This window comes from Hippichthys cyanospilos, chromosome 11 (genome assembly GCF_059441005.1).
Source record: "Hippichthys cyanospilos isolate Australia breed blue-spotted pipefish chromosome 11, RoL_Hcya_1.0, whole genome shotgun sequence".
Taxonomy (NCBI): Eukaryota; Metazoa; Chordata; class Actinopteri; order Syngnathiformes; family Syngnathidae; genus Hippichthys; species Hippichthys cyanospilos.
In genome coordinates, this window is record NC_142379.1 from 13,826,852 (window position 1) to 13,853,214 (window position 26,363).

The 26,363-nt window shown below is 38.9% G+C and overlaps 4 protein-coding genes across 9 annotated transcripts; 2 read left to right on the forward strand and 2 right to left on the reverse strand.

Moving 5' to 3' along the window:
• Positions 1 to 2,511: 2,511 nt before the first annotated feature.
• On the forward strand, positions 2,512 to 5,481 carry LOC148416059 (endonuclease domain-containing 1 protein). Of its 3 annotated transcripts, none has more exons than XM_088426814.1 (6): positions 2,512 to 2,585; positions 2,684 to 2,762; positions 2,862 to 2,962; positions 3,317 to 3,431; positions 4,307 to 4,463; positions 4,943 to 5,481. In XM_088426814.1, exons 2-6 carry the CDS (start codon positions 2,685 to 2,687, stop codon positions 5,332 to 5,334), a joined length of 843 nt encoding a protein of 280 aa, XP_088282940.1. In that variant the 5' UTR covers positions 2,512 to 2,585; position 2,684; the 3' UTR covers positions 5,335 to 5,481. The 3 variants fall into 3 exon arrangements, with proteins under 3 accessions (XP_088282940.1, XP_088282938.1, XP_088282939.1); XM_088426812.1 differs by having other exon boundaries at positions 2,513 to 2,585; positions 2,676 to 2,762; XM_088426813.1 differs by lacking the exon at positions 2,512 to 2,585 and having other exon boundaries at positions 2,593 to 2,762.
• A 102-nt stretch (positions 5,482 to 5,583) lies between these two features.
• Positions 5,584 to 8,658, reverse strand: LOC148416060 (homeodomain-interacting protein kinase 1-like). 2 transcript variants are annotated; one of them, XM_088426808.1, is made up of 2 exons: positions 8,606 to 8,658; positions 5,584 to 7,343 (listed from the first exon to the last, which is right to left on the reverse strand). In XM_088426808.1, the coding sequence occupies exon 2, from the start codon at positions 7,141 to 7,143 to the stop codon at positions 6,109 to 6,111; it is 1,035 nt and encodes a 344-aa protein (XP_088282934.1). In that variant the 5' UTR covers positions 7,144 to 7,343; positions 8,606 to 8,658; the 3' UTR covers positions 5,584 to 6,108. The 2 variants fall into 2 exon arrangements, with proteins under 2 accessions (XP_088282934.1, XP_088282933.1); XM_088426807.1 differs by lacking the exon at positions 8,606 to 8,658 and adding an exon at positions 8,258 to 8,344.
• A 1,488-nt stretch (positions 8,659 to 10,146) lies between these two features.
• On the reverse strand, positions 10,147 to 17,779 carry LOC148416061 (TRPM8 channel-associated factor homolog). 2 transcript variants are annotated; one of them, XM_088426798.1, is made up of 12 exons: positions 17,693 to 17,779; positions 15,967 to 16,623; positions 15,451 to 15,667; positions 15,036 to 15,327; positions 14,637 to 14,938; positions 14,332 to 14,506; positions 14,144 to 14,238; positions 12,567 to 12,777; positions 11,785 to 12,021; positions 11,297 to 11,520; positions 11,098 to 11,211; positions 10,147 to 10,939 (listed from the first exon to the last, which is right to left on the reverse strand). In XM_088426798.1, the coding sequence occupies exons 2-12, from the start codon at positions 16,605 to 16,607 to the stop codon at positions 10,697 to 10,699; spliced, it is 2,751 nt and encodes a 916-aa protein (XP_088282924.1). In that variant the 5' UTR covers positions 16,608 to 16,623; positions 17,693 to 17,779; the 3' UTR covers positions 10,147 to 10,696. The 2 variants fall into 2 exon arrangements, with proteins under 2 accessions (XP_088282924.1, XP_088282922.1); XM_088426796.1 differs by lacking the exon at positions 17,693 to 17,779 and adding an exon at positions 16,792 to 17,086.
• pnkp (polynucleotide kinase 3'-phosphatase) lies at positions 17,542 to 26,333 on the forward strand. 2 transcript variants are annotated; one of them, XM_088426799.1, is made up of 17 exons: positions 17,542 to 17,804; positions 18,447 to 18,493; positions 18,710 to 18,985; positions 19,057 to 19,365; positions 19,553 to 19,632; positions 19,721 to 19,778; positions 19,899 to 20,006; positions 21,515 to 21,586; positions 21,761 to 21,809; positions 23,481 to 23,551; positions 23,672 to 23,764; positions 23,940 to 24,036; positions 24,133 to 24,194; positions 24,437 to 24,546; positions 25,718 to 25,805; positions 25,899 to 25,966; positions 26,100 to 26,333. In XM_088426799.1, the coding sequence occupies exons 1-17, from the start codon at positions 17,684 to 17,686 to the stop codon at positions 26,218 to 26,220; spliced, it is 1,830 nt and encodes a 609-aa protein (XP_088282925.1). In that variant the 5' UTR covers positions 17,542 to 17,683; the 3' UTR covers positions 26,221 to 26,333. The 2 variants fall into 2 exon arrangements, with proteins under 2 accessions (XP_088282925.1, XP_088282926.1); XM_088426800.1 differs by having other exon boundaries at positions 17,549 to 17,804; positions 18,452 to 18,493.
• The last annotated feature ends 30 nt before the right edge of the window (positions 26,334 to 26,363 follow it).

Consider the following 26,363-nt stretch of genomic DNA (forward strand, 5'->3'; position numbering starts at 1 on the left):
GATAGGCACCACCAGGCTTGCGACAATACTGAGGATAAGCAGCTACAGAAAATGAATGGATGGATGGATGTTTATGTTTACATTTACCGTGGAGGCAGCTGAATGTGTTGCCGTTTTACACTTCACCCTGTTTGGTTTTGCTCTGATGCAACCAGTCCTCTAATTGCAAGAATAAAAGCCAACTGGTATTCAGTACAGAAAATCATGTCGCAACACAATGCCAATTGGTGTGCAATTCCATGCACATTTTCCAATAACTTTAGTGTCTCACAAATGCGGACAAAATTGATGGTACTCATTTGTTGATGATAAAAACCCAAGGTGATCACAAGAGTAATACCAAAAATCTACATATAATTGACACTAACTGCTTTTAAAATATAAAGGATGATTTTACCTGTTTGCCACACTTGAGGATAAAGTCTCCTTCATAAGGTCAATGAACTAAAATGAGTGAGCATAGTTAGTAGACCAACTACTAACGTGAATCAACTTGACATGATACATGTGCATACACTTATGCTACAGAGTACAATAAGCTCAGGGATAAAATTTACATAACCATGACTGTGGTGGAATACAGATAGTGTGTAACAGAGGATCATGGCATGAGCCAACCCGAGTTGCGTCGCGAGGAAAAGGAATCACCGCGTCACTTACAGACTGCTCACAGTATAGAAAAGCTGAAACGAAGCGATGTAAATAAAAAATTCCCAGTCTCAACCAAAAGTGTCAAACTCAAGGCCCGGGGCCAAATTCGGTCCACTACTTCATTTGATGTGGCAAGCCAAATGCTGATTTAACTTCAAGTTTCTGGCTAAAATACCAAACTTGCAAGTTGTCCTTAACTTTTTTTTCTTCCCAATCATTCTTTTGAACAGTTTTTGCCAGCCTCTGATTTCAAAACTAGCTAAGAGTGTGACAAACACACATCAAGTTTATTTGATTCGCAATCATTTTGGGTCCTTTGAAAAAAATTATAATAACAATGTGACCCTAGATTAAAAAAAAAAAAAGAGTTTGTCACTTCTGTTCTAAACTATTTTGATGCTCTGAGGTGCAGTGGAATGCATAATGCTAGGATATTATATGCAGACTTGGAGCTCCCACTTTGGTTGTCCTTGTGGTGTATTTTAAGTTAGAATACTTGATCTTTTGCTTGTTTTCTGTCATTATTACTTATTGCTAAGAGGATGCATTTCAGTAGAACATTCAGATTCCTGAGAAAACCCTTTGGGGGAGGACCTCCTAACCTCCTGTCACCCTGAGGAGGCTGCCTCTGGACTTTGGCGTCAGATTGTCTGAGGAAGACAGACATGTAAATTCAGTAGATGCGAAAAAAAGGAAGGATATGAGCTGCAAAGTGTATAGGACACTTGGACAAAGAATCATGTGCGTGTGCCATTTTTTTTCAGAAAAGAGCTTGCTCTGACATCAGCTGTACTATGATACAAGAGGTTTTTTTTGTTTGTTTTTTTTCCCAACCAAGATGGCTGAGTTGGAGAAGTCTTCATTTCCATCACTGATCTGCGTTGCTTGGCAGCGGCTCCAGAGCATGCGAAGTGGAAGAAATTCACCACAATCTTTTTTAGCATCGATCACAAAAACTCGAAACTCTTCCCTGCAAAAGTAACTCCCCACACTCCTCTTCCATTGGTGGGTCACGGGTATTCTTTTGAAAGCAACTCATATCCAACACATATGAAAGGCTAAATACCTTCATGGCAGAAGTAATGGCAATAATGAAAAACAATTTAAACCATGGTTTAAAAACAATGTGAGTTTTATTAATTAATTTTCACACAGGTTTTTAACATATTATTGCTTTTGTCATAGTCACGTTATTCCTGTGACCACTGTGGATTTTTCATCAATTCATGGGCGGTAACTACAATTTTTTTCCACATATGTGGGTCACATTTGTTATGTTTTACCAAAACCCACCCATGATTCTAGATATCCATGCAATAGTTTTGCTAATTTGATTTAATTGGATAATGTGACAAAATAGATGCAAGCAAGGGCATGGGTTTTGAGTGCTGCTAGCACACCACCTGTGCTGTGGTGTGGGAAAAACAACACATGAAGAAAGCGATAACACAGAGCTGCCATGTGCGAATTTGTAAGCAAACCTGCCAAACAAACTTATGTTTTATTCCACCCTGACACATTTGATTCAGCACAACATGACCTAAAGAGTGTCAAATCTGCTTCTAATGAATGATCAATTAGTCCGAAAAGGTTTTTATTGAAGCTCTCAATGTAGTTGAAAATAAATAATACAATTCAACTCATCAAAATAATAATAAAGAAATATTTTCATGCCATGTTCTTCTAGTAATCCTATTATAACTGCAGATAAATACATAAATAAATACTTTTCTGAAGAACACAAATTAAACTCATAACACTTGATTGAGATGAGAACACACATACACACACAATACCCCCACACGTTGGCAGAAGTTGAGATAAAAAAAAAAGTGGGCAAAGAAGGTGAAAGGTGACATGAAGCCATACTTATAAATGAAAGTCCCTCTCCCCTTCTCGGTGCACACTGCGGCAGCTGACAAGTCCGAGGCGTGGTGAGTGGACATATACACCATAAAAAAATGGCTATCCATACGGATAAATAATAAGTTTACAGTTCTCATGTTTTACTCTTCAATTTTGAGAAACCCAGAATGAATACCTTGGCAACTCTGTGCACTCTTCTGTCACTCTTCCTTTTTGTTCACACAGACCTTGTGGAACAATTTGAGGTATGTGTGCTGCATCACATTCTGGAAAATGAAGCATTTAATTAAATACTGAAAACGTGGTTGAGCTCTTTCGTTTTATACATTCCTGTTTTGTCCCAGGATGTGCCTGAATGCTTGACGTATTTCTACAAAAGCAAAGTGCCAAAATGGGGGTCATCAGCACCTGGTACCGCTCATCTCTGTCAGAGATTTGCCAACCGGTAAAAAGTGGAAATGTAACTTTCATTTGACAAACTATATGTGGATCAATATTTTGAAATAGATGATCAAGTCTAAAATGGAAGGTTAAAGATTTTCGATGAGAAGGGCAGCAAAAAAAATATGATTGTCTGAACTAATATTTTTACTTTGTGACTGGTAGCTTAAATTAGTTCAATATTTTTTGGACACACCTTTTCAAAATCTTTAGCAAGTGGTAGCAACTGGTAGCTTAAATTAGTTCAATAATTTTTGGACACACCTTTTCAAAATCTTTAGCACGTATACAAACAGATTTCACTAGTGCTGTATGTGGTTTGAAAAAATGTTTTCATGACAATCAGATTTTTTTCCAGGTACCACTTTGCCACATTGTATGACACAAACCATCGTATCGCAGTTTACTCTGCATACGTGTTCCAGCCCAGCTATGGCGGTGGACGGGAGAGAAGGTGGTTTGTAGAGCCTCAGGTTGGTACAGTCATTGTATATGAAGTATTTTATAACATATGCAGTAGTATAAATATAAAAATGTATCAACATTTGGTAAAGGTGCTGGTTGAAACTGAGAGCTGCTTCTTGGGTGGTAATTAATTTCTAAGGGTAAGCAGTTTGATGGATAGTAAATTTTTCAAATCATAAATTTGCTTTAAGGGGACGTCATCCACCCAAAAATATTTACAATATGTTCTATGAGTCTCCATTAGTCTAAAGTCGATATTCTGAACAGCAAAATCCACCTGCTTTTATCTATTTGGGAGCAGCCATATTGTTAGTTGCTATCGACTGAAAGTGATCAGTTGCTAAGAGCTAAGGTAACGGCCAATCATGGCTAAACTTTTTCTGAGTTTGTTCATGTAACATTTGCAAGCTGAGTCGTGATTGGTCAGTAGCCCTGAGCAACTGTGATGCCAATTTCAGTTGACAGAAATTAGCAAAATGGACGTACCTTAGTTGACAGAAATTAGCAAAATGGGCGTACCTTGCTTGCCCTTTAAATTACATGTAGTTTTATCTTGTGATCAGTAATTGGTAAACATGTATGTGAAGACGTTGACCATATTAATAATTTCTCACAATAAATATAAAGAATGATTTGACATGGTAGGAAACAGCTAAGAAAATTAACATGCGCGGCTTTCTATTGAACTGTGTTTACATTTTAAGTGGTCAATTACTAGAAGTTCTAGAAAATCACATTGTTTCAAATACTGTATTCCAAGAATGGGCCTGGGGGTTACACATGTGGTCCATGAGGTGTATACCTAGGCCGATTATAGTGATTCCCTTGGAATAAAAATGCAGCGCAATTGTGTTACTAGAGACTGTTTCTGATGTTTTTCTAGCTTGTAAATCAATCATGGCAAGCAGAGATGAAGGATGGTTACTGGCTGGGCAAAGATCATCCTGGGATCTACCTGGGGGAGAAACAGGCTCTCAATGAGGACTACACACACTCAGGGTTTGACAGAGGTCACCTCAACCCTAATGGACACCATGCAGGTAACCACACTTTTTTTTTTCTTAATGAGCAGACACGTTTATTTTCTTAGAACAACTTATTTTCTTAGCTTAGCGAGCCAACTGCAGCTGGGAAGTTACAGGGTACACGTTTGACTTTCAGAGATGCAGGCCCAGCATATTCATTTGTGTCAACTTTAGTCAACATTTGATTTTGGTCTATACCCTTAGACTCATTCAAGCTGCTCTAGTAGTGTGCTCAGTAGAGGACATTCTGGCCTTTGTCATGTTTGGATACGATGCAATTAACTTTACTATCTTGCTGACACTTTTTGTGATAAAATGGACACAACAGTAGACACAAATGAATAGGCTGGGTCTCAGGATAAAGTCAAATAATCATTTAGAATTATATTGACTCCTAGAAGCAATGCAGTCCTCATTTAAATATCTTGGAGGATTAAGTGATTCTTTTTAGCCTGTGTTGCTCCAACTTTTGAATCCCTCTCCACTCCTGACAGTTCCAAGCCGCAATGCCACTTTCACCCTCACAAACGTGGTTCCTCAGAACCCCAAACTGAACCAGAACGCATGGAGAATCCACGAGTCTCAGCTTAATGATCTTTTCCGCGAAAAGTGTTCCAAGGCCTACGTTTTGGTGGGTGCAATACCTTCTGCAGGAAATTGGATTGTCAAGAACAATGTGAGGCGAGTCAACATCCCAGACTACCTGTGGAACGCATACTGCTGTGTGGACAACAATGACAGGCCCATTGAGGGGGGCGCAGCTGCAGCCAGGAATACAGAGGACAACTGGGTGGAGAAACTCTCCTTGGATGAACTTGGAGAGTTCCTGCAGCAGTTCTCAAATCAACCAGTGGGAGAGCTTTTCCATAATAGCTGCAACATTTGATTGAATGATGTATTTATTTTTGATTTTGCCAAAGATACATACAAATTGTAAAGAAACTGAAAATAAAGATTCAGCAATCCCTTTCACAGCATTGAGGCTGTGCATTGACTTACGGCAGACAATGAATAAAGAAGAGCATTCCAAGTATTTATTTTAGTGTTTGCCCACTGAGTTCAAAGGCAAAACATCATCTACATTTGAGGAAAATCCTTGTTGCGCACTCAAACCTTTTTTTTTTTTTTTTTTTTTTGCCGCAGAAGCGTGGAACTGCCAGTGCGTAGTAAACATATTTGACTACCAAATTCATAAACGGAGATGCAAGTTCGTTCAAACATATTTTCAAGCACGTTTAAACACATTTGCAAATACATGCAAATTTTTTCGAACAAACTTGTAAGCTAAATAGTGTGATGGAAAAATTAGATTTTAATTTTTCTACTCCAGATGACGCTTTTTTTTCCTAGTTCCAAGCAAGCACACAGACTTGCTATTTATTAAACCACTTTCCTTAGGTCAACATTGCCATCTAGAGGAGCCATGAAGCAATGTTATGCTTTTATTTTCTCATCCAAAAAAAAGCATAGTGCTGTACTTTTTTTTCCACGCTATGAGGTTTTCAGGTCAACACCCTGTGGCATTATCTTTTCAAAAGAATACACTTTGATGGCATTCGTGAAGATGAATTTGTGAATCAAACATCTAAATATGTTCAATCCTAACAATACTCTTTCAAGTAATCATTAATGAAAACATGTATTAATCGGAAATCTGGAATCAGTGCACTAGTGTTGCCAAGCGATAGAATGCAGAGATCATTCTGCGTAAGAATTTGCGTAGACTTCTCAAAATGGTTTTGTTGGCCTCAAAGTCAGCTATTGTGTTTGAAGAAGGGATTTGCAGCTGTTCAAGCGACACTTCTTTGCTTGTCAAAGGGGTGGAGCTGTCAACATTGGCCTGTTGGGCCATTGTAATGAAAGGATGCTGCAAAGCTTGTGAGGCAGAGATTCTCTGATGCCCATCAAGATGCAACATCTGTTTAAGCAGGTCCAAAAAGGCCTTCCTGTTCTCCAGCTCACCCTCTGTTCCCTCTACTTCAGGGTCTAACTGGATCATCTCTTCCAGGGGTTTGGGAAGCTCTCGGCAGGGATCCAGATTTTTGGGTTTCTCGTTGTTGACCGCTTCAAATTCCTCTGGTGTCATGAGCCTGAAATGAGAAAGCCCAACCTCCTCGACTTCAGTGAAATAGTTCTCAGTGTATTTTCCGGCATGAAGTAGGTGGTCATCTGGTTGGCCCAGAACGCAGATGATATGCTTCATCATTTGATATTCACAGTTGACGGCAAACAGGTTTCCAGGCAGGAAAAGGAAGGCCATGATGCAGCCAACACTCCAGACGTCAATGTTCTCGTTGTAGGGGAGGCCGAGGGTTATTTCTGGAGCTCGGTATCCCACTGGTTGAATCTCCAAGCCGAGCTTGATTTTGGACGCTAAAATCGCATTGCCAAAGTCAATCAGTTTCACCCTCAAAGGATGTTCTTTCCTATTAACGATCATAATGTTGTCGGGTTTGATGTCAGTATGCAATATACCCAAACGCCTCAGGGTGACCAAGGCCACCAGTAGTTGTTGGGCAATGACCCGAATTTCATCCAGGGATAGCGGCTGACGTTTTCGATCTTCCAGGAGATAGATGAGGTCACAGTCCAATACTTCGAACACCAGACAAATGTTTCCCTCATGCTCAAACTGTTCAAAGAACTTGACCACGTTGGTGCTCTCTGCATCCATATCGCTGACCATCTTCAGCATGGACAGCTCCTTCTCCGTGTCCTGTCTGATAGCAGGATCATTCTTTAAGATCTTAATAGCCACCAGTTCTGACGTCTCCAGATTCTTGCACACTGCCACTTTCCCATAGCAGCCTTCACCAATGAAATCCAGGACAGAATAAGCATTCGATTTGCTGTACAAAACCTTGCCTATCTTGACTTCAGGTCGTGTCACTTTCACTGCAAAGTACAGAGATGACACTACTGTCAGTAGTCAAGTAAAAGTGGAAGACATATTAGAACAATGACAATGTTCAAAAGCTGAGGGAAATAAATGCATAAAAAATCATTTGCTTGGGGCCTCAATTTGGCCAGGAGCAACCCTGGATACAGCACTGGATAGTGTCCATGTGCCCACTATTAACCAGGAAATACATGCAAATTGGGGAAAGTGTATTTATTCTATATGCATACTGGTCATAGTCAATAAAAATATGAAATTAATTATCAATGCAGGGTGCAACAAAAAGACTTATTTATGTTGGCTTTTTTTTAACGTTTCATTACACAGCTGTTGCCGGGGCCAATTTTCCCTGGGGTCAATTTTTCCCATCACAGTTTAAATTCCAGTATAACAACAACAAAAAGGGTTCATATAACACCAAATTACTCAATAGCTGCCGTAGTAATACAGTACGTTTTTAAAAGCATAGCACTTTTAAAAGCATAGTAAAAAAATATATATAGCAGACAAAAAGACAGTTTGTAATCACTGTAAAATATATTACGCCATACACCGCAAATAACACGAGCGCTATGCATTTGTTAAAGTGTTCGGTGAGAGGGAACATATCAGTGGCAGCTGTTATTGCAGAAATTTGAAATTTGTAGTTTGTAGCAAAAGTGATTCTTTTGTTTATGTGTTGATTTGCACTTTAGAGCTAGATCGCTCATTTTCTGATCTGCTCAATATAAATAAATAATTTTGAAAACGGTAAATATTATATTAGGCATTATATTGCAATACAGATTTTGCGGAACTTTCGCCTCCGTCTCGTTCTCGTGGACTCAATCTCTTGTGGCATCTTGTCTCGTAACTGTGTCTTGTCTCGTAACTGTGTCTTGTCCTACCCTAGTCAAATATGTGCGCTTACTCGAAGAAACAGATGAGGCTGAAGACTCCGAGCTTGTCCATGAAGACATTTTCCGTTTGCTTTCCACCGTCAGCTGCTCTTCTGACGGCTAACCAGTCCAACTTTCTGGAACTTTTAATTTACTGACCGGTGACGTCATACAGTGTGTTTAAATTGAAATGTTCTCTGTCGAGAAAACCATAAAAGGCATGTCAGTAGAGGAGATCCCTCAGCATTCAAGACGGCTGAACTGCTATCATTAAACTGTGGACAAATATATTTATCATTGCTGATATTAGGAGCGTCATAACGAGTCACAATCATAGTATTTGTTCAACTGTGGACATCTATGGACGCAAAGTAGACTACCTCTGTCGGCGTTTGTGACGTTAGTTAGTGTTCACTGGCTTCGTCTGTCTAGTTTTGTACACAACAACCACAATAATTTAACTCTTGCATACATGTAATAGTATGCACATTGAGTGACGTTCAAAGTACGTGCACTCTTTGTTTGCGTGTCTTAGGACAACAAGCGCGTTTTTCATTTGTGGTGCCTGTTTATACCGGTAATACACACCAGGCGACCCCCCACCCCCCTTTTTTTTCAATAGTAATTTTAATTTATTTATTAAAGGACGTGTGGAGCTTACGTGAAAAATGTATATTGGGGATTTGTCAGGAGTTTTTAAATTGTGTGTGTGTGTGTGTGTGTGTGGGGGGGGGGGGGGGGGGGGGGTGTTACAACCACACCAAATAATAATGAAAATTAAAAAACATATATTTTAGTAACAGTGTTAAGGGAGTTCACTGATGTAATGTTCACCACGAGATGGCAGCCATCTGGCCAGATGGAGTCATCGCGCTTGCTCTTGGTCCTTTTGTATTGCTTGAAAGCAAACCAGAATTCAGCACAAAACTCATTTTGTGCATTTATATATATATATATATATATATATATATATATATATATATATATATATATATATATATATATATATATATATATATATATATATATATATATATATATATATATATATATATATATATATATATATATATATATATATATATATATATATATATATATATATATATATATATATATATATATATATATATATATATATATATATATATATATATATGCACAAAATGAGTTTTGTGCTGAATTCTGGTTTGCTTTCAAGCATATGCCATCCTTGAATGAATATTTTTCCATGGGTCCTTTGCACTGGAAAATGTAAAAATTGTATGGTTATTTTTGAAGCATTCTCTCGTTCAATGCCAAGCATTTTCAGAACCTGTTTTATCCTAACGCTTAAAAATAGATGTATAAGTTCCTGGGGTTCAATGTTATGACTCGGACAAGACAACAAAATATCCCTTGGGATTGGGTTAAGAAATGTATTATAAGAACTGAAAAATATGGTATATTGTATGTTGTATATTTTTTTGATGTGCAATGGCTCATTTAAAAAAAATACGCATGCATGCATGCATGTATTTTGTTCATATTTACAATAGCATGTTTGTCATAGGTTTGATCACGAAGTGTGTCTTTTCTGTCCTGAGTAACACTGATGAAAAATTGTGCCTGCTCCCTCCCAATCATTTGACTTGCCCATCCCAGGTTTGGGTAGTAAATTAGACTTTGTTTACCCTTATGCTTGGGGGCCAATAGGTTGAAACTGGAAACTAATTTCTGCACTGTTGCTGAATTAGAATACAAGTTGCACAAACGTAACAACCGCAAACTATTTACTTGTTATTCATCCCTTTACTTTAAATGCTTGCATAATACCTACAGCAGCCTACTATAGAAACACATTCTTGAAATGTTGCTCGACCTGTGCCCAAAAACTTAACGACTGTGACTCCTTTGACAAAGTAATTAGAATGACACCTGCTGCAGCAAAAGATTTATTCGTTTGACCTCAAATGATCAGTCAAGCCTTTCAAATCACTTAAGTGGGTGTTAGTGAACAATGAGCAGACTAATCACAACTTTACATGTTGAATTAAACTAAATAGCAATTTTACGTAATGCAATATACATCAATTTTTTTTTTTATCACTTACATTGCTCAGTGTTATGGGAGTTGAAGCCCATCCCAGCTGACACTAATGAAGAAGCAAATGTTTATGCATATTTTTACCGGTCCTTCTTCCTTTGACAGCAAAGACAAGTAATTTAAATAAAGTAAATTCAGAATATATTCAAATCCTCACTTGTTATTTGCAACTGATCATTACACTTATATTTTGACAAACCCAAGTTTCTCTACTCATATGAGAAAGATGAGTTTTGTATTAAGCAGTCCGACACCAACACACATTGCAATATATACCGTAACACAAACACAGAGCCAGTTTAATTACATAAAAGAACAACAGCTCATGACATCTTTAACAATGCACACATAGCTCTTTGCATTTCAATCGATATCAGTCAAACATTCAACCAAATCGGACCATGGGATGGTCCACCCAGGCAGGGAGGTTGGCTAGTTTTTCCTCAGTAGCCGTCTCTATGGGCCAGCTCCAGGCCTTAAAGAAGCCACACAGGTTCATTCCCACCGTTTTGGAGAAAGTCTCCGCATACAGGTTCATCTTGCCGTTGTTGTTCTTTGGATAAGTGCTTATCTTGTGGTAAGCAGCAAACACCTTCTTGAAGGCATCCCAGCCAAATCTTTCTTGGAGCTGTGTGAATGGGGTATGTGTTTCATTTGTCAGCATCAGTTAGGATTGAGATACAACGTACTGTAGATGTTTTTATTTTTTAGAAATGCGCTCACCTTTTTAAATAGCAAAAAAAATAAATCACCACAGGAGGTCCCTGTCTTTTTACAATCTCTTACCTGCAAGTATGTTTCGAGAGCCACCCACACCTCCCACTTGTTGAGTGGCCTTCCCGCTTTGACAAATTCCTCCAAACGGCTCTTCCTTTTTGCTGCAGCGATATCTCCATGAGCCTGTATTGAAGAACCAATGATGTGAATGTACAAGTAACACGACATCATCCAATGGCAGAGGCCAGTCAAAGAAAAACAATTTCACCTTTTCCCTGTTGATCCCCAGCACCTCCTCATGGATGTACACTGACCAAATGTTGCATGTGCACTCTGTGGTGTGTGGCTGGAACTCCCAGCAGTCTCTCTGCTGGTTGTGCCCGAGCTCGTGGATTGGGCCCCATATGCCTTTTGTCTTGGCAAGCTCAGAGTTGACCACTTCTTCTGCCGATGCCTTGTGCATCATGATGGGGTATCCAGCGTGCATCCAACCTAAACAGTGACAAAAGCAGCACCGGTGCATGACGGATTTCTCGATTCGGTCATCAAATGAGTTCATATCGACATTGTTTAAATCTATCAAGTTGTTTTTCAAAATTTGATTCCCTCTATTCTTGAGTTACAGTCTTAAGTTGTTGGGCTAATGCTATAGTATAGTGTTATGTGATGTCCCAGAATGCATTTCAAGTCTGGTAACATGGACACACACTATAGTCAACATTGCTGACACTTAGCACACATGCAGTATGGACATACCGTAAGAAATCTGCACATCTGCTACAAAGCGTTCTTTGCGGGGAAATTTGTGTGGTTTGGCAGCTAGGTCGGCAATGCCTTTCATGATCGTGTCCCAGAGGGTTGCCAGCAAGTCTGGTCTTTCCAGATTCCGAATGAAATCTGACGGTACAGTGAGTATGATGTTTTCAAACTCCAACTCAGCCCAAGGGGAAGGAGCTGTTCGCAGCATGGCCCAATCAGCTGGTGCTGTCACACCTGCAAAGAACAAAAGGATAAATAGAAGTTTTTAAAAACTTGACTGAGCATGATTTTTTAATGGCTTATGGTTTAAATTTGCCTGCCAGAAGAGACTGTAATATCGCCTAGTAAAAAAAGTGAAAAAGAAGGCCACATATTTGCAGAAGCAACTGTAGTTGCAGGGTTGGGAGTCTCACCGTCACAATTCAATTCGGTTGTTTAGTTCTATGATTTAATTTGGGATCAATTTTTGATTAAAAATTATATTTCACTTTTATTTTGTCAATAAGTTTTGAATGGTGAGGAAAGAGCATTTCTGGTGCAGTAAGTGGACCACCACTTTATGTTTCATTTTGTCAGGCAAAAAGGCTGTTCTTCAATTGCAATCGTTTTAGAATTATGGCCACCAAGTGTGTAAACAAATGGCTTTTTTTCAGTATCAAGTGGAATGCTGTGCCATGCAAAAATGTCCCATATCTAATCTTAGTAAAAACTGCCATTTTTCTGTCTCTTGTCACAAGTAGAAAAAAAAAATCAGAAAAGACCAATCACATCGTTCTTACCAGATTTATAATATGGCGCTGGCACGGCTACTTGCACAATGACCTCTACCCCTCCCACTTGGGTTTTAGGTGGGGCCACCAAGTAGATGAGACCTCCCCACAAGTTCCACACTAGCATCATGTCAGTGTCAATGGGAAATTGCTGATGAACAGTGGGCGCTCGCTTCAGCTCGGTAGCCTTAAGATAGTCTGTTTGACAACCGATTTGGACCTATGGTGGAAAAGAAAATATGATCATTCAAAACTCCATTCCTTTGGAATCACTCTTTGACTCTTCACAACAAGAACAGATTGCAGTGTACTGCACTGATCTGTTCTAAGACTATTGGCTTACCTCTCAGAACTCTCACACATGTTTTTAATCAACAGTCACTCAGACAGGCAACAAAAAGGATCAATGACTCATCCCATATAGCGTACCCCTTATTTCAGTGGCTACCCTTCGAGAGGCGCCTCCGCTACATTGCTTGCAGGACAAAAAAGATCTACGTTTGTCCCCCAAACAATTTTGTTTTTTAAATTCCAGCAGATAGCATTTTTTATCTTGTATGTTACATAGCGTTGATTTTTTTTGGTGCACTTTTATTCCTGCGTGTGACGCTTCTCAGTTGCTACTGCTTCTTAATTGTCTTTAAGGGGATAAATAAAGTCATGTCTAGTTGAATTGATAGGGCGCGTGAATGGTTATTTGTCCGTGTGTGCCCTGCGATTGGTTGGCAAACAGTTCAGGGTATCACCCCCCTACTGCTTGGTCAGCTGGGATAGCCACCAGCAAGCCAGCAATCCTAGTGAAGATAAACAGTGATGGAAAATGGATGGATGTATTGAAGTGAATAATGCTTATCTTAATCTGAGTTGCAGGTGAGCTGGAGCTTGTCCCAGCCCAATTTGGGTGTGAGACCAGATAGAATTTTGACTGGTAAATGAGAATTTCCAAAAATGATTTTTTTTTAATTTAGTCTTTTGACACTTAATGATGTTTCTGGCAGAACCCATTGGTTTATACGGTGCTTTAAAATGGCTCAAATGGCTTTTAAATACTCTATCTCACTCACTGTCAGCCCGGTTAAAATGGATCTTTGGTTTATATAGCTATCAGTGCAGCCTAGTAAAATATGTTTTATGTCTACAGTCGTCAACGGGTTAATGACTTAAAGAAAATGTGTCCTTTTTTCACTGACTAATGTTGTCTTAGTTTAAACCTCTAAATCAATTTTCAACAATTGAATATTTCCAAATTTGTGCAAGAGGTCTGCGGAAGGCTTTTTCTCTTTCCCAGTTTGCAAGACATGCTCAATAAAGGCATTCTTCAATACATGGAAGAATTTGAGAGCCCTGGCATTAATATTATACTGCAGCTACTGTATTTAAATATGGCAATTTTGTAAGACTACAACGGTGACTTGTAAGACTTTCTCTGTGTGGTTTCGTGCTATACACGTGACAATGATTCTCTACAATCTAACATTAAGATGCCCCCTTAAAATGATTTGTTGCACTGTGCTACTGGAAGAGGTGCAACCTGAACGGAAATCCAATAAATCTAAATAATAGTCATTTGGATTTGTGTGCCATACCCTCCATCCTTTCTTGACAATCTGTCCGGGCATTGCTATATAAGTCTTCATACCATGAGAAAGGTAGAGCCCAGTACTAATCCACTCTTCATTTTCTATAAAAATAAATTAAAAAACACAATCGCACCCATATAAGATAGCACTGTATATAGTTTGAAACTTCAAATGGTCAAAGAATAAGGCCTAACCTGAGGTGTTGACGTTCAGAGGAATCCTGTGATTATAAATAACAGGCAACAATGGTTTGTCCTTGATGAGGTAAGGCAACAGGCTGTCAGGATTGGGGCAAACCTTATACACCTCTGAGCCCACATTGAGGAGGAGATGGTCTTTGGGACTTTTCACTGGACAAGTGTCACACACCTTTACAAAAATAAAGAAATAACATTGGGGTGGCTGTTAAATGTAGAGCATCATCCATTTACAGTAGGTGATTCTATATATCAAACAACATCAGCAACCCAAGACTTGATTGGTTCACTAAGCTACACACCTGAGGCATGCCCGATTTCTTCAGAACGTGCATAAGGGTGGACAGGACCTGAGCGTATGAACAGCGATCATAGGCTTCCATTTTTAAGAAGGCAGCACAGTCTTTGCCAAGCTTTTTAAGGCATTCCTCCTCCTGCTTGCTAAGGTCTTCTCCTTCAGTTATATGAGCAGCAAAGCGTTGTAGAAGGTGGCAGAAATGGTAGGCTTCTTTGCCAATCTGGCTGGGCACCGGGGCTTTGAAGCGACCGCCTCGAATGGTTTCAGGCAACAGGCTCAAGCCCATCTTATTCAGGATCTTGTTCCCTGCAATTACAACCCGTGTCTTTTAGCATGTTCAGAAAGTAACATATACGGTACGTACATAGAGTATCACAATAGGACCTGAAAAACGTGGTTCTACCTGAGAAATCTGTCAAGGGGTTTCCGCCTTTGTTCACCTGTGCCCAGTACCAAGCATGGCCTCCAATGAGCAGACCTCCACCCTCTGCCACAAAGCCCTGGATCTCTTCTGCATGTTTGTCACTGTATGCTGAACACACAAACACACTCAGGTCATTCCTGAAATCGCTCTTCTCACACTTAAACCCAGACTTCTTGAGAACGTCGAGGGCTTTATGTTGCAGGATGCCAACAGTGCCATGTCGCCCTGCATCCAACCAGTGAATAGCATTGGTCCAAAATGGAGCCAGCTCCTGTGATGAACCCAACAAAAAGTGTGTTCATCATCTGACAACATTTGGAAGATCAGCACACAGGTCTATTCGAAATGACTCATACACAACCCTGACACAATCAATATTTCTCATTAATGTTACCTCTCGTTCCAGATATCCTTCATGGCTCACGACAATAATACGTCCAAGCCCGTAATAGGATCCGGCCAGAAATGGCCGTGCATCTTCTGTCATCCCGATAGGGAAGGCGAGCCGTCCATGAACTAGAATCTCTGAAGCAATGGCGCTGCCAGTAATGTCAAACTCAGTTACACCCTGGAGTAAGAATTCCAGATCCTCCTCAAACTCCTTGTCCAGACTGCATTTGAAGACAAACAAAAGATTTAAATGACAAAGTCTTCTAAGCACACAACAATGACATATACAGGCAGCAGAACTAGTGTATAGTGGAACAACAAATGAACGTGCTTGCCAAAAGTTACCTGAGCTCCAAGCATACACAGAACTAATTAACAAGCTAATGTAAATAGAGGTAAGTAAATAATCACAACTACAAAAATACAATAAATGATATGCATTGACTTATACTAGTACTATTAAATAATAATAGTGTGGCAAATACGTGTTTTACGATAAAATAATGTAGAATTTACATACACCACACGCATCCATGAAGCTGGAATCTGAGGGTAAACAGGCAACAATTCAGTTTCCCCAGGATGTTCTGAGAAGTAGATCCCGGTCACACCAGACACTTTATTTCCTCCAAACCCAAGTAGTGTGTTCTCCTTTGGATGGTCTGCAGCCCAACTCCATGCTTGTCCTCCAATAAACACCCCTCCGCCATTTTTCATAAATGCCACCAGGTCTTTCCCATCTGTATTCAGGCTGGAGGCGTCTGTTACATACACACCAAGACCCAGATTTTTTTTGAATGCCCCCACAACTTTAGTTGGGATTCTGGATTTACTGAGATGATCAGCCACTGCTTGAACACTCTTGCTGACCCCCACTGGCAGGTTGCGCGAGCCATCTCCTCTCAGCCAAATCACTGCGTTTTCTACCAGAGTGGCAAATGATGTCAAGTACTCTTCATGTCCCAGGACAACAATTCTTCCAGAGCCATACTTGGAGGCAGCCATCAGGACCTGGCCTTGGCTGTTCATCAACAAAGGAAAAGCATGTTCTCCAGTCAGCAGCAGGGCACTGGGAACATTGGAGCCCCGTAGATCCATCTCTCTCAAGCCCTTCATCACAGCCAAATAGGCTCCTTCGTTGAGTGTTTTTTGGGTTGCCATGATGTAAAATGGATCTCTGCAATTAATTTTAATGACAAATAAGGTTATTGTATATTTATTACATTTTTTTGACTTTACACCCTATCACCCACAACCATTTCACACTAAGAGAAATTATACAGTAGTTCTCTATCATGTCACACCAAAGTCCACACATTACCACAATTATAGCTGTCATCTTTACCTGAGAGTTTGCGGCTGAAGCCAAGGAAACGAATGTAGCCAAGCGTGCACTGTATTGCATACTAAAGTACTGTACTACAATAGAGGCGGGGCCTCAAACGAGAATATCCCACTGAGAGGCCTTTGACAAAGACCAGAAACAAACACTATTGGATGATAACATGTCTATCAGATAGCTTCTTCGAGTTTTATCTTGTTCTGTTCAAGGGATACGCCCTGGTAAACTTGCAAATCCAGTCTCATTTTAATGTGAGGGAGGTAATGCAAATAAAGTAACACTTCAGTCCAAATACAGCTTTTGTCAAAGTAATCCCTCTCTGACATTCCGCAATTACTTAATAATTTACTCATTATTGTAACGTGAAAATAAAATAATTGCCTCGTCACCAAATAAATGCTTACAATATGAAACGCCCAAATTAATTTGCAAAACAGACGTGAAACTTCTCAAACTCAAAACGAGGATCAACATTCTTCTTTGATTGTTCTTGACTTGTTCCTCCTGTTTTCCTTGTTAAAACGAAAGTTAGGAAGTTATTTATGAGACAATCTTGAACGGAAGTGAGAATCGCTGCGTTTCCGTAAAAGCTATCACGTTAATGTCACTTCATAAAAATCCAGGGTATATTTGAAATATTCACACCAATGAATGTCACGTGAGAAATAAACTTGACTGCAAAATAAGTACCCGTAAACTATGACCATCCTGGCATCCGGAAACAAAAAAACATAACAAGGTCGGAACCATACAACTCAACACGTTTCCGATAGTCCGGTTATAGCAAAGGACCGAAGATAATAACAAAATCGACCTACATCGACTTCTGCTCAAAATAACACACCGCTCTAAGTTATAAAAATTTCACCCGCATCTTCGTGAGTTTATACTTTAAATGTCGTGCCTTTTGGTCAGTTCATCTGGGGCTCAAGTCCTTTTGGAGGATGGACGAGCCGTGCTGCTGGGTCGAGGTCCGGACACCGGAGTTGTCGACAAGAAGTGCTCAAGACACCAGGGTGAGTTAACGCTCACGCGTTAACTTGCCATCCCCGCGTTTCTCTTCTTGTCTCCAAATAGATCGTTTGTTTCAGAGCATTAACTGCGGTTACTTTAATATTTACCTCATCTATAGTCAACACAACGTTAAATAAAGGCTGCTATCGTGTGCTTGTTATATAAATCAGATCTAGAAACACGCATTTATTTAGCTGTATAGTGTACAAAAAAGTTATGATACTTTAGTCAACATTGGTCAATACCACAGATTTCAAACTCAAGACTTGAGGGCCAGATCCAGTCCAACACATCATTTTATCTGGCTCACGAAAGCAAATCATGTGCGTCAAATTCTCGTGCCTTGCTAAGATACAGGAATTGTAAAATGTTGACTTATTGCAAGAAAGCATAATTGTTATCAATCCAACAGTTTTTAGTGGCCTCTGATATCTTAACTAGTTATTCATCGAACTGTTGTGTGTTTGCAATATGAAGCTATCATACATTATTTAGGTTCACAATCAAAACAGCCCTATGAAGGACACCATCCAGTAACTGGGTTTTTGAACCTTTGCTCTATATGTTGAAAATATTACAGGCGTTTATTTGTATGTGTGTGTGATTTTGTGTTATTGGTTGTGACAGTCTTGTGTTTGTTTCAGTGAAGGTGGTGGCTTGCTTTGCAGACCAGGATGTGGTTGTCACTCAGGTATGAAAACAAACAGTTTTAGCATTGATATTCTTCAAGAATGATCCACGTCTCTTAGTAAGGCAGCGGTTCATAAGATATTCATCTTAACCTCTGGCGTCTTTGTGTCAAAGCAAGTGATGATATATTTGATTGTATTGCCTTGATCTACTCTGAATGTTAGTTATGTGATGCCCATGCAAAATTTCTAACACAGGTATTTTTATTCTTTCACAGCTGGGTCCCAATCCCAGTTTCCTGGAGGGTGAGAAACTTGGCCGTGGCCAGTCTGGTAAACTCAGACATGGTGGAACCCTCTACCTTGTCAATCAACAATACCCGTTTAAAGTGTGCTTCACTTCAAGCTCGGCTTCACCTGCTCCAGGCGCATTACAAAAAGGGCTAAACATTTCAAACAAAACAAAAGATGGGAAAAATGGAAAAGATAATGGGTCACCATGGAGTCCACCTAAACGCAGTATAAAGGATTTCTTTCCTACCTCTCCCTTGAAGGTGAACTCACTTTTTGCTTTTTTTTTTAGCTGTATCTTAGACACAGACTACTGACTTTCATCTTTGTTTAGTCATCAAAAAGGCCACTTTGCTCAGCGAAAGGGCAGCCTGATGCAAAGCGACACAGAGGAGATGAGGAGGCCTCTAGTGAATGCAACGGGGATGAGTCGAGCGAAGATGAGAATGAGAAACGAGTCGAGGAAAAACTCAGGCAGCTCCAGGAGTTGGCAGAGACAGCCATGAGTGAGAGATTTAACAGGAGCCCAGCAGCAACACAAACCCAAACTGCATCATCTTCCGCAGCCTGTGTAAAGAGCTTCTGGCAGCAAATTGGCAACCTCATGCTTTATACTGCAGCGGGCGTCAAAGGGAGTGACAAGGTGGGCACTGGTTATATATGAAAAAAAAATCATTATTTTTTATTATTTTATCAATACTTTTTTTTGTTTGTTTCCTGTCAAATCATCACACAGATCAGGCGGTTCTTCTTCATTTTCCAAGACACATGCTATCACATTTTAGTGTAGGTGTTATTAATGGTACTCTTTGCCTTGTTTTCCTCTTCAGATTGCTGGGTTTGACATAGATGGCTGCATTATCACCACCAAATCAGGCAAAGTCTTTCCCACTGCTCCAGATGACTGGAAGTATGTCTCTTTGTCTCCGAAATCCCAATGTTTAATCTGCATCCTAACGGGGTGATAATCTTTCTTTATTTGTGTGTATCATTAACAGGATTCTCTACCCGGAAATTCAACCTCGGCTGGCCAGCTTAATTAAGAAAGGATATAAGGTAGGAAAGACCAAACCATTTTTTACATGACTTTACTATGATAATACTGTAGGTATAGACAAGCTGTTAAAAAATTTTTTTTTCGTTTTTGTGTTGGTTTGTTTTCTCTCTCTCATCCAGGTGGTGTTTTTCACCAACCAAATGGGGATTGCTAGAGGAAAACTGAGACCAGAAGTTTTCAAATCAAAAGTGGAGGACATCCTTACCACACTGCAACTACCAGTGCAGGTAAGAGTTAAGCCCATGACTTTTGAATTCCAAGACTAACAATACACACAGATGCTCCACAACTGTGGCTGGAATTCTATATGACAATTTTAGGTCCATTTGAAACGCACACATCAAAAGATTCTGGGATCATGAAGACAAATTTCTCTTTTGATTTACACATTAACATTATTTTAACAATAATACAAGTGTAGTTGTCAGCAGTGTAGAACTGCATTCAATCACACTAAGTGTTGTTTGGAGTGCCCGACCAATAAAATTTTCCCATTATGGCCCTTTAAACATCGACCAAAAATAATTGTCCAAATGGACGATGTTTGATGATTATTTTTACTTTTTACCTTTATAGACTTTACTTTAACCATTTACAGCAGTTTTATACCAGTAACACTGGTGTCATTATTTGCCCCACTTAAGTCCATAATACCACAACCTTCTACCCACCCTTCACAAATGCATTTGTTGGTAAGTCATTCACTCAAAACAAAGCAGATCTTATATTTTACAAGCAATGACTATTTTACTATTTCCAAAGTCACATTTTGTTTTTAAAAAAAATCGTAAAATGAATAGTGCAACATAAAATCATAATTGCGCCTAATATGACACGGATTCAACTACTAATAGCACAAAACATGACAAGAATTAATTCCCTTATAACTTTATTAAGTGCGCCTCGCAATGCACTTTGTGAATTGAAAATGAACTAACAATATATTTACGGTTGGACACTACTATTCGCGTGGAATAGGTACCAGGCTGGCCCGTGAAAAGCAGAAATTCAAATATAATTGATACCTACTAAATGCATTTTGAGAAAACAGTTTTTGTTCATTATCATTTTTAAATCAATCGGCCACTAAAAATTGGTAATCCGATTTTTATTATTATTTTATTTTTACCTGATGAAAATCATCTTTGGCTTAAAAAAGATACCCATGTCATTCGAGCCCTATCTTTAGTTGTTTCCTATGTTTTGGTTAGCTACGTGATGTATTTGTCACAGCTCTAAATGCAGCTTTGCACTACTAGGAACTACACCCACTATTATAGAAATACAAAATTAATGTCTGGCCATGTCAATCAAAATGAAGTATTATTTTCTTCTTATACTGAATGTTTAATGAAAGCAATTCTGGTGATCACATTAAATTGTAGTCATTGTACAAATATACATAGTATTGCCAGGTTTTTTTTACACCCTTTCCAATCACTGTATTACTCACTAACCGTATTACTGCACACATTTCTTTTTTTTTTGTTTGTGTATGACTGTCTGTGTGTGCATGTGTGTGTGTGTCTAGGGGGGTCTAAATATGGTTTCTGTGTGGTTAATAGTGTTTTTGTATGTATGTACTGGCAGGCTGGGTAAATAAAATTAAATCAGCTTTCTGAATGTGTTTTGGATTCAAAATCAACCAAATGACCTTATTGATTATGTAGTCAAAATTTAAACTGTCCTTTTAATGGTCACAAAGCTGATGTGTGGATTGTGGTCTGTTCCAAAGGTGTTTGTAGCAGCTGGTCCAGGAATCTACAGAAAACCAGTCGTGGGGATGTGGACTCACTTGTGCGAAAAGGTACATACATTCCAGTCAAGGTCATTCAGATGAAAACCTGAAGTTGTCAGTAAATAATATCTTGCAGTTGAGATCAGTCTTTGCTGGTACTCCTAAGCTATTGTACATATCATTTGCTTTGGATTGCAATTTGAAGTTGTTCTAATTCTTGTATTTTGTGTGTTTCCTATGTAGGCCAATGATGGAGTTCCGGTGGACTCTACACAAAGTTTTTATGTTGGTGGTGAGTCCGTAGAAAATCTTTCATCCTTTGTCTGTCTTACAATATAAATAGTTTAACTAGCGTTTTGTCTCTATTTCTCCTCCAAAGTAATGAATATTATGACTTTATCATAAGGCTAGGTAATAAAGAATTGCTTTATCATTTTAAAAATGAAAAAAAAAATTGCTGATATGAAAATGAACTAAATCGTGAAATTAAGGTTTTGTACAAGTGGCAGAATGCTGGATGGTGTTTACAAGACGTTTTTATAATAGTTACTACCATATTCCTCCCTGTACAAGTCAAACATTTTTTTCCATTTTTTAACCCCCATATTGTGGGCAGGGTTGGCTTATACCTGCATAACTCAAAACCAAACCAATTTTCCCCACATATCTGTGTTTGAATAACACGAGTTTGAATATGAAATAAGTAATATGTAATTTACAAGGCTTAAAAATACTATATATACACCTCTAATTCAATATAGTATACATCTGTTTAACCTCGTTTTTACTTTCAATGTACTTTCGTCAAACGCCGCCTTATTGCACCTTTATTGTCAACAATGATGCTACGTCGATTATTTTTCCGGCGGACTTTGACCCATTATGAAAAGGAAAAGATGGCTTGACTTGTCCGTTCAAGACAAAAATGCGAGAGCAGTGGCATGAAATAGGTAAAGAATGCTTCAGCAAAACATTTCTGGACACCTCCATTTCAAACAAATTAGACGGGTCCGAAGATGACTACCCATGGAAAAGTAATGGGGATGTTTGCGCAAATGACGAGCAGGAAGAAGAGGGCGTCCGTGATTTAAATGGGAGGAGCCATTTGACGTGTCAGTTTCTGATGTGTTTTGGGGCTTTTTGACAAGTTCATATTCAGCTGTGTCAAAAAAAAAAAGCATTAAAAGTTCAAATGGTTTTATTGTTGCAACATTAGTTTCAGCATTTGCATCTACGCGGACGTAGATTGCCTCACACTTGTCTCATTTCCGCCCCACCCCCTCCCCCGCAACAGTATGTTGTTTGATATGCAATGAAGAAATGCGTCTAAAAGTACCGTAGTTTTGTCATTTTAACTAATCACACCAAGTGTTTTAATTGGACAGTTATGATATGTGCAACCACTACAGTCAGGGTAGACTTATACTCGCGTTTTTGTAAAATTCACCCAAATTGAAGTAAAAAAAAAAAAAGGGGGTGGGGTGTGTTGATTTATTCACGGGGTCGACTTGTATATGGAGAAATACGGTAACTACTTATTTGCCGCACGTACACACAAAGTTAGAATAGTTTTAATTTTTTTTGTGGATAAGTTAAGATGTTTATATTACAAATGATTTAAACAGTATATTTTATTGTTGTCTGAACAGTTTGCACGGAATGTATTTAAAAGAAACCCAGCCTTCTTGGAATAAGTATTTGTTTTTTTATTACTTTGATTATTATATATTTAAATCATAATCATCCATAAAGTGTGGGAAAAAATGATTTTATTTCGGGACATATTACCGAGTTTTACTTTATCATATCTCAACTAAAATTTTAATACCGTACATTCATACAGTAGTCAATACAGTATATTCCGCAGTATAAATAATCAATAAAGTTGTTCTAGTACTATATATTAACTGCATACCGAAGTATATATCATCAGACAAAGACATCGTCTGATTTTTCTCAAAAGATGCTGCAGGTAGACCTGAGAACTGGGCTCCAGGGAAGAAGAAGAAGGACTTCTCCTGCAGTGACCGACTGGTGAGGCCTCTTTGTACTCTTTGTCAGTTTTATTTATTTTTTTAATCATGCAGAGTTGATGAAATATTTAAAAAAAAAAAAAAAAGTGTGTATCGCTGAGTTTATTTTTCATGTCTGCAGTTTGCTCTGAACCTTGGCCTGCAGTTCCACACTCCAGAGGAGTACTTCCTGGGCTGGAAGAACGCGCCATATAATTTACCACAGTTTGACCCTGTGAGTAAAAATTATATGATGTAATCTTAAAACTATAAAAATGATGCCTGAATACAAGTATGAAAATATTTTTGATCTACTTAACTTCCCTGTCAAGCTACTTGGCACGCGATACCAGATACTAAACGATCCAAATTGTCTCCATTCATGTTTGAAACTGAAATGTGAATTCTAGCGTAAAGTGGACTCCAGCGCCAGGCTGTATGACCCGCCATCTGCGTCGCTCACCTCAAGCAAGACCGAAGTCATTGTGGCCGTGGGTTTCCCTGCTTGTATGTACAACAAATGCAACGATTGCTTCTCTGTACCTTGTATAACTCCACGTCATCTTTAAAAACGCTTGTATTTTTTATTTTTTATTTTTCTAGCGGGCAAGTCCACATTCTTCCACACCCATGTTATTCCAAAGGGTTATGCTTATGTCAATAGGGTGAGTAATCAATCTGGCCAGCACAAACTTCTATCCAATATCTAAACCACCCTCAGTGGTTGCAATCAAAATGTTTCTGAATCCGCTTTGCAATCAACAGGAGGATATTTTAAAACTTTAAAGCCGCTGCTGAATTACACATCTTCACCGGAATAATGGCAATGTGATAGAAAGAGGAGGACATTTAAAGTCCCTCCGAACATGTGATGAGTTTCTTTGATTTGTGTGTGTGTCTTCCTTAGGACACGCTTGGTTCATGGCAAAGCTGTGTGGCGGCATGTGAGCGTGCTCTGAAGGAGGGCCGCAGCGTGGCCATAGACAACACTAACCCTGACCCTGAGTCTCGCAAACGGTAACCCGCTTTCTTGCAGTACATACTGGTATGCATTTATCCAGGCTTCTAATACAAGACGAGAGATTAATTAGTGCTGTCAATAAATTAAAAAATGAGAACTTTGATTAAGATCTGTAATTAATTGATCTAATTAATCGCTTTTTTAATCTCAACTAAAAATTTTCGAGGAAACACTCAAGCATTTTTTTATTTGGATGCATTTTATTATTGTGGCCGAAGAAAAGATGGATGTACAACAAAAAAAGTGTCTTGACTCATTTATTTACTGTACTATAACCGATGCAATTGTAACCATCAATTGTCACCTTCTGCTATATTGGCGACTGGTCCCAAGTGCTGGCTGTGACCTCTGGTTTTGACCCATAGGAGGAATGGTGCTAATTTATTTTGTCATTTGCCTCATAAATAGAAAATAAAATAAAACGTTGTCCATCCTGTTCGTCTCTGACTCTCTCAAACGCTGGGTGTTGTCGAGTTTATTTGTACAAAAGAGCTTTGCTATGACTTGCTACATTTGTGTCTTTTTTGCTATCGTTAGCTGTGGCTGCAGTCACAGCTAAGTGCTTTGCATTTATATTGTAGGCTTAACCTGAACTGCTTCTGTGCTAAGCAAACTCCTTTTTACAAAGAATACCAATAACTCTACCTCGATCGAAGGTGCTGTCCAACGCCTTTTAAAGTTACATTTACTGTTCATTGGACCGACAACTCTCACAAAAATAACCCTGTGCATAAAAATGGAACTATTCAGAAAGCTAGAGATTAAAAATAAGATTAATTCATAAAAAATAACATTTAAACTGACTATAATCAATTGATAGCACTTAATCTGTTAATACAACTCCAATATTGTCCAGGGCAGGTTCTCTTTAATACTACCACTTGGCTATAATGTTATGCAATGCCATATAATGTAACGCCATCTATAGTTCAAAAGGCTTATACTAAAATGAAAATCAAAATAAGGTAGTGCACTGAGTGACGAGCCCATGTTCCTGCACATGGCAGCCGTGGACATAATAGTTATTTTCATAACCTTTTAATGCTGGATCGGAATGCTTTTATTACCGGATGCCCTAGTTGGATTCGTCTTTGTGTGTGTGTGTGTGTGTGTGTGTGTGTGTGTGTGTGTGTTTATGTAACCCCTGGCTTCTTGTATCATTTCCAGTTATGTGGATGTAGCCAATGCAGCGGGTGTGCCCTGTCGCTGTTTTCACTTCTCAGCCACGCTGGAACAAGCCAAGCACAACAATAGAGTATGATTCACCTTTCCGCACGCAATCATGCATTTTGATGAATAAACTACGACATTGTCTTTCATAATGCCTTGTTGTTTCTGTTGTTACCAGTTCCGCGAGATGGCGCCCTCAGACAGCAAACATGCCAAAGTCAATGACATGATTTTCCAAAGTTATAAGTGAGTAACTCCAGCCAAGAACAATAATCTTTCTTTTCTGGATTAGTCCAGTCTTGGTTTTACACGGAACAGTATGTTCTCAGTGAGTTCTCTTTAGTGACTCTGTCTTTTTTTGCTGTCTCTTGATGAACAGGAAACACTTTGTGGCACCCGCCCTCTCTGAAGGATTCTCCGAAATCCTCAGCATCCACTTTGTCCCTGACTTTAAAGACAACGAATCAGAAATCTTGTTCCGACAGTTCTCTGAAGGATAATGGTCCCGAACACAAAATAGAAAATCTGCCGAAAGAAACACAGGACTAATAAAAAAAGTTACGTTTTTTATGTAGCTATTCATTAAATTTAGTCGTAAAGTGTGCAAAATGAACTTCATATTGCTGTGCATTTTTTTGTTAAA

Bases quoted from the DNA above. Each gene is read 5' to 3' on its own strand.
- pnkp (XM_088426799.1), top strand. From the start codon at position 17,684: ATGTCGTGCCTTTTGGTCAGTTCATCTGGGGCTCAAGTCCTTTTGGAG. The intron at 19,633-19,720 runs GTATGTCTCTTT...TATCATTAACAG, and splicing joins ACTGCTCCAGATGACTGGAA to GATTCTCTACCCGGAAATTC. The intron at 19,779-19,898 runs GTAGGAAAGACC...TCTCTCATCCAG, and splicing joins TAATTAAGAAAGGATATAAG to GTGGTGTTTTTCACCAACCA.
- LOC148416061 (XM_088426798.1), bottom strand. From the start codon at position 16,607: ATGGCAACCCAAAAAACACTCAACGAAGGAGCCTATTTGGCTGTGATG. The intron at 12,022-12,566 runs GTAAGAACGATG...TGTTCTTTGCAG, and splicing joins AGCGCCATATTATAAATCTG to GTGTGACAGCACCAGCTGAT. The intron at 10,940-11,097 runs GTAAGAGATTGT...CCATTCACACAG, and splicing joins CTCTCGAAACATACTTGCAG to CTCCAAGAAAGATTTGGCTG.
- LOC148416059 (XM_088426814.1), top strand. From the start codon at position 2,685: ATGAATACCTTGGCAACTCTGTGCACTCTTCTGTCACTCTTCCTTTTT. The intron at 2,763-2,861 runs GTATGTGTGCTG...GTTTTGTCCCAG, and splicing joins ACCTTGTGGAACAATTTGAG to GATGTGCCTGAATGCTTGAC. The intron at 2,963-3,316 runs GTAAAAAGTGGA...ATTTTTTTCCAG, and splicing joins TGTCAGAGATTTGCCAACCG to GTACCACTTTGCCACATTGT.
- LOC148416060 (XM_088426807.1), bottom strand. From the start codon at position 8,306: ATGTCTTCATGGACAAGCTCGGAGTCTTCAGCCTCATCTGTTTCTTCG. The intron at 7,344-8,257 runs GTAAGCGCACAT...TGTACTTTGCAG, and splicing joins AGCCTCATCTGTTTCTTCGA to TGAAAGTGACACGACCTGAA.